The following is an 8425-nucleotide window of genomic DNA, read 5'->3' on the forward strand; positions in this document are numbered from 1 at the left end:
ACGGTTGATCCCGATTCATTAGTTACCAACCGTAATTTTTTACGGTTGCTATATGTTGTCATTCTACCAACCGTAACTGGTACTACGATTAAGTTTTCCCCAAATTGAACTAGTTACGGTTGGTATTCGATACTTTTGGAACCGTATCTGAGAGTTACGGTTGGTAACGAGCTAAATTCCAACCGTAAGTTCTTCTGAAATTTCAAAAGTTTCTATTTTTTTACGTACTTTAGATAATTTTGAGCGACAAAAAGCTGATGGGAACTAATTTAGAGATTCACCCATCTCAAATTGGTCACTGGAATCACTCATTTTGGTTGAGTGAATCAAAATCTAGGGTATCACAAATATCACAAAAGTTTTTCTTTTCTTCTCCTCTAAACTTTTTTTTTTAAACTCTAAAAATCTGATTTTGATTTGTTTTAGAGTTATTATAAATGAAATTTGATTATCAACACTAAAGGTTAAAGTCATTTTTAATTTTTTTATAAGAAGCATTTCGAATTACCATGTAATGATCTTTTTTTGTCTTATTCACTGCCGACCCTCCAATGGAATCCGCCGCCCCTTTAACAAGATTGTTTCCTCTTGCATCGGGATTGTTGTTTTATATTTTTGCCTAGCCACCTGGGCTTGCTTGTAGGTAGCAGGCGCCTTCTCGATAGAGCAGTTTTTTAAAAGTTAAATTTCCACATCCATTGCTGTCCTTAGCCCACAGTGGCACTGCCAATTAGATGCTTATATATGAAAATGGGACCAACTAAAGACAGCAAAAAAGGTTACCTTCAAAAAAGTAAACAAAATAATGTTGTCTTATAAATCGACAATACCAAGAGAAAGACTTCACATTCTAAGAATGGAAGGCTTCAAAAAGAAGCAGCTTCACCATATCTCTATGGAAGTATCTTTATCTCCAAATACGAAAACTTACAAATAAATTGAATTTATTTCACAGGTGAAGAGGATGATTTATGTGTAAAGCAGAAGAGCATGTACAACAAAACACTTCTCCAGGGTCAGTCTTTGGAGGAGATTAACATTACTTAACTGATATCTCACACAACATAAGAACAGAGAAAAGACCGACAAGACAAAAAAGAACAAATAAATTATCACAAAAATGCAGGACCAGGAAATCATATAGGTGGTTTTTCTATCTTGAGTCTCTTTTGGGCTTGATCCGAGTCCTCACCACTGCTTCCAACCCTAGAATTACCCATTGCTCGATTGGCTGAGGGATCCTCGTTATCCTACAAAGGCATTGGAAAAGGAGAATTTTAAACAAATTGACCCTTGCAACATCAGTCAAGTCTTTTCGAACCAGATCAAAAGGTATTCACATAAACTTGGCTTCTACAGAGTACCTTAAGAAACTGCTAAGAAGCATGATCTGAACCTATTATGTTAGTTAAGAATCTCAACCTACAAGTTCAACTACTAAAACAGTCTGTACTGACCACAGAGGAAGGGGCTGTCTACTTACTGTTTGACAAACCCATAATTCCCTCTTATGTACAAGAAACAGAATAAACAGCAAAGATCAACATATTTGAAGTTCAGATGGGAGGAGAAATGCTCTGCAAACTAGGTGAAATTCCAGAGGATGTGGTTTAATTTCAGAGAGAAGTAATGAAAAGGGCCCACGTAAGCACGAAAACCACATTGGTGCTCACAATAGTTTGCCCCAAAATGGAATATCCAGAGATTGACTTACCACAAACTCGTACTTGGCTCAGTTCTCCCCGAGGTGATTATTTTTTTACCTAGACTCAAAGAATGAGAGAAGAAGACTGGATATCGTAGGTAAGCCTCAAGTTTTGCCGAGCTACTAACGAGTTTGACTACTAGATGGTACTCATCCTAATTCACTCGAAATGTACAAGAGAATTTCAGAGAAAACAGAAGACGTGATTATGACATACCTTCGCTTTAGAGACATTCAACCTATTGATTGCTCGCTTCCCAAGATCAATTTGCACAGAGATACTGGCTTGTGACAGATCAACCCCCGAACTATGTAAAGCTTGTGTCAAATTGTTCAACAACCTTTTCAAACAGGAAACACACTTTTATCAGCAAGAGTGTGCTTTGCCACAAATCGTCAAGAGGAAGGTTTAAAGTAAATTGCAGCTACATAAGTGCTGAACTTGGTGCAAGGAGGGAGCTAAACTTGGTGCCAGGAGAAATCTGAACTAAAGAACAGGTCGAACTTGTCCAAGCATGCATGGCCCAAGAAAGGACATGGCTGCAATGTAACAAGGACGAAAGGAGGAAATGCAACAATGCAATAGTACAAATTCATAAAGAAGGCATATCACATTATTAAAACGAGTTCTTTCATCATCTCATTCCTAAGTCTAAGTAATGAAATGGCAACCAATAAAGCTAGTTACGGTTACTTTATCAAGAAAAGAAATAAAATCGAACTTAAATAAGCTGCATCCTGAACTTAAATAAGCTAGTTACAGTTACCTTTTGTTGCGGTTTTTATGTCATATATTATACTGCCCTTCATACTGTTCTGCAAACTTTGGCCATATATGCTGCATGATTAAACTTACTGACTCTATTTTTCATGTAAATGAATGTTAGCAACCAAAATGTGTGTATGACATGAGCAATCTAAATGTCTCGTAACACGTGCTAAATTACTGTTTCAAACATGCTGAGGCTAGTCTATAGTTTAACAGTCCGTTTGACAGAGAAGCTGCAATAACAAAGCCAATCTGATGCCAACAAAATTTGGAATGTAAATGCTTAAAAAGAGGGCTTCATTCGAGGAGGAAATGACTGATATGCTGAACTGAACATGACTACCCAAAAAGAGGGTACAGGAATACTCACCCCTGAGAATAGACACCTGCAATGTTGATTGTTCCCCCCTCAATGTCGAGTTCCTCCTGTTCATTCACTATATCAGTTATGATGGGACACTCAGCTGGAAGCGGTCTACTTTGCCACACCTGGGGCTGACGTTGCGATGCAACATTTTCCACATCGGTGATAACTCCCTGCTGAGGTTGGGCAAGTGCACCACCACTCGCAACAGTAGTCAGCATGTTTGTCTGCACCGGCATCGGTAACTGTACAGCCTTGTTTGCTAGCCCTGGGTGGTGATCCACTGGTTTATAGGCGGTACTGGTGGTAAGATCAGATTCTACAGGATTTTGTGTGTTTGCGAGCATGGTGGGGGGAATAGCCATGCTATTATCATCAAACTTGCCGGAAAACATCAATGATGGACCGGGGCCATTTCTTGTAGTTCGGGAAAGGTCAATCATACTATCACAATGTGGATGGGCGTTCCTCTGAATCAAACAACGACCAGATGGTCAGTAAATCATACCAAATCAAGCATCCATTTGTCCATGTTCCGTATCAGGCAATCAAGAGTGATAATATATCATTTACAGATGTAAATGCATAGGCTTTGTTATGGTCGACAAAAAGCCTCACAAGAGAGAAGAGGCCATATGGCATTAGATTTCTGAAAAATATCTGTCAACTCCATTTCCAATCACCCACTTCAAGTAAGAAATAACGAATCAAATCAATAACATCTTGGATAAACAGGAAGAAGAAGTTTTAAAACATTGTAAAAACAAATAACCCGATTCAAGACCAAGTGAGAAGTAACAGTGAAGATCAAGCAGAACATAAAGATTGACAAACCCACAAACTAACAATCATGTTCTGATGATCTCGCACACATGCAAATATACTAGTGCAAACACTATATACCTCCCCAAGTCCGAGCAGGTATAGATTTCACAAGCAAGGCAGATGAAAATACACATTCAAACAAGTGAAGTGCAACATTGGGAAATAATTAAGATTTACCCATGGTCTTAGCTTCACGGGCTCTTGATTCCACCCCTGATATGTTCCCTCATATTTTTGCACCTTTTCTTGCAAGAACTTAACATATTCGATAACCTGCATATGGGCATGTATAATCAATCATTTCTGGAGATTGCAATGACACGGAAAGGCAGTATGATACAGCATATACGGTATACATAGTCGCGCAACATAAAATACAAAAAAACTCCAGAACAGAATAACCTAAAGATTTCCTGTACCTCCAACAAGAATGATGCTTTATCCCTCTTCTGATCATTCTGTGGTATCAGATCTCTTAAGATCTGAAATCTGCATGAGTTGTGTAGTGATAGTTAAGCAACTAAATGAAATGATTTGGGAACTAGATATGGTCAAGGGAAATTTCATACTTTCTTAACTGTCACGAGAAAAAGTACAATAAATTGACATTCTTTTACGTGCTACAGAAGAAAACTGATTGATAGTAACTACGTTCCAAAAAGATAGGCTCGTTCAATGAGTATTCTTTATAACAGAGTCATCATACAAATAATCCAGAAGGCAGTTGTCATAATGAACTAAAACAGAGAAGCTAAAAGAATTAGGAGTGCTAGTAAATACAAGGGCTTCCAAATAGTTAATTACCCTAACAGGAAGTGGTACATGAGTATGTCAATAGATGCAAGTCCCACACTGTTAATAAAGAAAGTAAAACTGAAATTTTCTTCATAAAATGTACAATGCCCTAAGAAACTCTTTAGTCTTTACAGATAAGCATTATTTCCGAACTTGCCTGTCATTGATTTTGCTCCTCCTCCGCTGTTCAGTAGCAGAGTGCTTCGATCTTGGTGTATTAGCTTTCAGGTCAGTGCTCTTCCCATCTCCTTTAAACATTACAACAAAAATAAAACGCAAAATGAAAAAAAAAGGAACGATTATTAATGTCGTTCAATCCCAAAACTAAGGTTATCACCATTCTACAAAAAATTACTACCAACAACAGGAACAATTCACAGGTTTTACAGCCATAATTGCAAAAACAGGCAGATTAGGGCAACTAAGAACCAACTAAAAAAGACAATTTGAGAAATAAAGAAAGTCCTCCGCTCAGGAAAAAATACCTTTTTGAGAAGAGACTCCTTTCCTGGAGACAAATTCTTCATCATCGTCCTCTTCATCTTCATGAAGACTCCTGTTAGATTTGACTTCCATTAAATCCCTGACTCTTCAGTGATAGTTTTACACAAAATCCCGACAAACCCTAATATCAAGCACGAGAATGATAAAATTGTACAAGATTCAAAATTTCGAGAGAGCGAGGAATTAATTTAGTTTAGAAGGTGGTTGTGATTGGTAAAAAAAAGAAAAGAAAATAGACTAATTGCCGCTCTGATGATAAAATGTTTTCAGACTTTCTCCGGGGAAGAAAAAATAATATATATATATATATAAAAGAAAAAAAAGAGCAGATGCCCTAAGGGTACATTACGTGAGCCCATGCGAGATGACGTAGGGGCAGCCTAATGAGCTCACTATCCCTTAAAAAAGCTCATGGAAGAGCACACACGGAATGACAATCAAGCGGCAGACAGACTAGCCAGTCATATTGTGGACTCTTCTGAGTCATATTTGACTTTTCACAACGACATTATATTTTAATACTCAGAATCAAACGTGAATTTCCACGAGAATAAAAATTGAACGAAATAATTTAAAAACAATTATAATTTGGGTAAATTTTTTGAACTTGCATCATTTCCATTAAAATGACTATATTATAGCTCAAATTGGAACTCAATTGAGCTTTGTAACAAGGATCTGTCTTGTTAATGTTATTCCAGTGCCTGGTCAAGATGTTTTTGCTAGGATATATATTAATATTGAGAAACCTTTGAGCACTTTTGCTAGAGTCAAAGTTGGTCATCACCCTGAATCCTTAGTTTTTTTCATTTATATGGACCTGCCTCTTAGTGTTTGTAACAAATGCAACCGTCTAGGCCATATTGAAGATCATGCACTATTAAACATAACCTTCCTATGTAATGTATTTATGACAATGGTCCAGGTTCTGATTCAGAAGAAGAATCTCAAAGTTTGGCATCAGATTTCAAAGTTCTCATTAAAGAACAAATAGATGGAGAAACAGTCTCAGATGCGGCAATTGACTCTTCTTTAACTTATCATTCCTCGGACTCGGTCCTACAAGATCAAGACCTTTTCACTCAATCATTATCCATTAGTGGGTTACTTTGCTTACGATGCAAAAGATGTGGGGGAGGATTTAGATTTATCAGATATCGTGCGATCAATTTTGGGTAAGAGACAGAGGGCTTGTGATTCTCCTTCTCACCCTATTTTTTCACATTTCTTTCCTTACCAAGATATTTTTTATTATGATTTCAAGACAAGAAACTTGGGCCTTCTGCAAGATGTGGTAACTCAGATTTTATCTTTTCCAACTCAGCAAGAAGACTTCATACCTCTTGATAATGAAATCATTCAGATAGAGGAATCAATCGAATAGTTCTTTACACCGGATGATGATATCTCAATTCACAGTAATTTTGTGAAGCCGACTTTTTGCATTACCTTTTCTGACTCTTCTGATCTAATTGAATCTCCTAAGCCGGCTTTTTGCATTTCTTACATGATGCCTTTGTTTTTTTTGATTCTCCTCGTTCTTCTATAGCATCTAATGAATATTTCCTTTCAGTAGTAGACGATTTGTTTTTATCTGCATCTCAGGAAGATTTAAAACTTACTAATTTTAATCAATACATGTCTTTTATTGTGGACTCATTATCAATACTCAAGGAAACACTCTCTATAAATGAAAAGATTAAACTTTCACTAGTCTGAGATGCAGAAAAAGGCAAGGAGAAAATCCAGGTATGTTGGCTTCTTTTCTCCATACATTCTGTCTAAACTTCTCATATTCTTCTCTTCGTCCAATTGCAAATCTTCACTTTTGGTTCCAATTGTACTATGTTGGCTTCTTTTCTCTGTGTTTCTTACTTTAGAAAAATATCCTGGAATTGGCTTTGCTTATTTAGGAGATAATCCTTTTGCTTGATCTCTAGTCTGGCACGATAAGCTGAGGTTTAAATAGACTCAGGAACTTATAAATTCTTATGTTGCTTTACCTTTTCTTTTTTATCTATAGTTTGATCATGAAAATTATGGCATGAAACACACAAGGGTATGGTCAGAAACAAAAAATCAACAACATGTAAACACTCTTATAGGTATAGAAACACCAAATGTTTTGTTTCTTTCTGAAACTAAGTCAAAAGGGGGCTTAATGAGAAACATTCTCAATTACTTCCCAAATACCCACATCGTAGACCCGAAAGGAATAGCTGGAGGCTAGCAATTGCTTGGGTGAATAGGTTTTGACTTTGAAGTGGTTCAATGGAACCTTAACATGATCAACGTAATTGTTTAAAACAATTTCCATTCTAAAGAGTGGTGATTAACATGTTTTCGCGGATCACCTAAAAATAAACAAAAACTAGAAATTATGGGTTATCTAGAAGACACCGCGCAAAGAATTAATCTAAACAGAGTGCTCTGGCTAGTAAAGGAGACTTGAACATTATCTTAAACAGCGATGACAAAGAAGGTGGTTTTCCTTTTGATAGAAAAAAAATTGAGTCAGTTATGAACTTAATTCAAGAACTGGTTTAGAAGACTTATGCTCTAAAAGTAACATCTTACTTGGAGCAAAAAGTGAGAAGGAAATGATAACATCAGGTAAAGGATTGACAGAGCCTTGGCAAATGGAACTTAGAATTACGTGAAGCTTCTTTTGAAAATCTAGTAGCAATAGGCTCTGGTCGTAGGCCTATTTTTCCATCTTTAAAATCTGTGCATCTACATTTAAATCCAATTTTCAAATTTTATGATACTTAGCTCAAGGAGCCTTCCTACCTTGAGTTCATCAAAAAATCTTGGAAAATAAACACTGATATTCCAATTTTAGATATTCTAGATAACATCACAGTTTTAGGCGAAAACCTTACTACTTGGAAGAAAAATGTATTTGGAAAACCTCGCAAAAAGTTTAAAAATCTGATAAAAAAACATTGAAAACCTATCTGCCAAACCTATAAGGCCTATAAGAACTAGATTATATTCAGGACAAAAATGATAAGGTAGTCACCTCTAGAATTGAAATATAGGAAGTTTAATTCAACCTCTTAGTTCTCTGATTTGTTTTCGGATTCAAGTTCGAATACTGAGCGGGAGATCCTTACTCATATTCAACCTTGCATTTCCATGAAAGAAAATATTGTTTTAACTGATATCCCATATCCCAGAAAAATTTGGGATGTGGTAAAAAAAACTTAAACCTAATAAAGCTCCGGGTCCGGATGGATTCCCCGTTAGCTTTTTAAAATATAACTGAGAGATTGTAGGTCCATAATTGATGACAGTAATACAAGATTATTTCAAAAACAAACAGCTTCATAGCAATTTAAACAAAACATTCTTGTTCCTTATTCCTAAATCAAATAACCCAAAATCTCTAACCGACTACAGACCAATTGGTCCGTGTAATACTCCATGTAAGTAATAGAAAAACTTATGGCGAACAAATTCA

At 36.3% G+C, this 8425-nt stretch overlaps 1 protein-coding gene across 1 annotated transcript; it reads right to left on the reverse strand.

The window, feature by feature from the left end:
* Positions 1 to 906: 906 nt before the first annotated feature.
* Positions 907 to 5232, reverse strand: LOC113302963 (transcription factor BIM2-like). Its single transcript, XM_026551940.1, has 7 exons — positions 4944 to 5232; positions 4616 to 4706; positions 4083 to 4152; positions 3841 to 3936; positions 2845 to 3308; positions 1923 to 2046; positions 907 to 1250 (listed from the first exon to the last, which is right to left on the reverse strand). The coding sequence occupies exons 1-7, from the start codon at positions 5032 to 5034 to the stop codon at positions 1137 to 1139; spliced, it is 1050 nt and encodes a 349-aa protein (XP_026407725.1). The 5' UTR covers positions 5035 to 5232; the 3' UTR covers positions 907 to 1136.
* Between the last annotated feature and the right edge of the window lie 3193 nt (positions 5233 to 8425).

Source organism: Papaver somniferum, chromosome 8, assembly GCF_003573695.1.
Source record: "Papaver somniferum cultivar HN1 chromosome 8, ASM357369v1, whole genome shotgun sequence".
NCBI classification, from domain to species: Eukaryota; Viridiplantae; Streptophyta; class Magnoliopsida; order Ranunculales; family Papaveraceae; genus Papaver; species Papaver somniferum.

Coding starts and splice junctions, on each gene's coding strand:
- LOC113302963 (XM_026551940.1), bottom strand. CDS start 5,034: ATGGAAGTCAAATCTAACAGGAGTCTTCATGAAGATGAAGAGGACGAT. Junction 3,309..3,840: donor CCGTGAAGCTAAGACCATGG/GTAAATCTTAAT, acceptor TGTTTGATTCAG/AGGAACGCCCATCCACATTG. Junction 2,047..2,844: donor GCAGGTGTCTATTCTCAGGG/GTGAGTATTCCT, acceptor CTGTTTGAAAAG/GTTGTTGAACAATTTGACAC.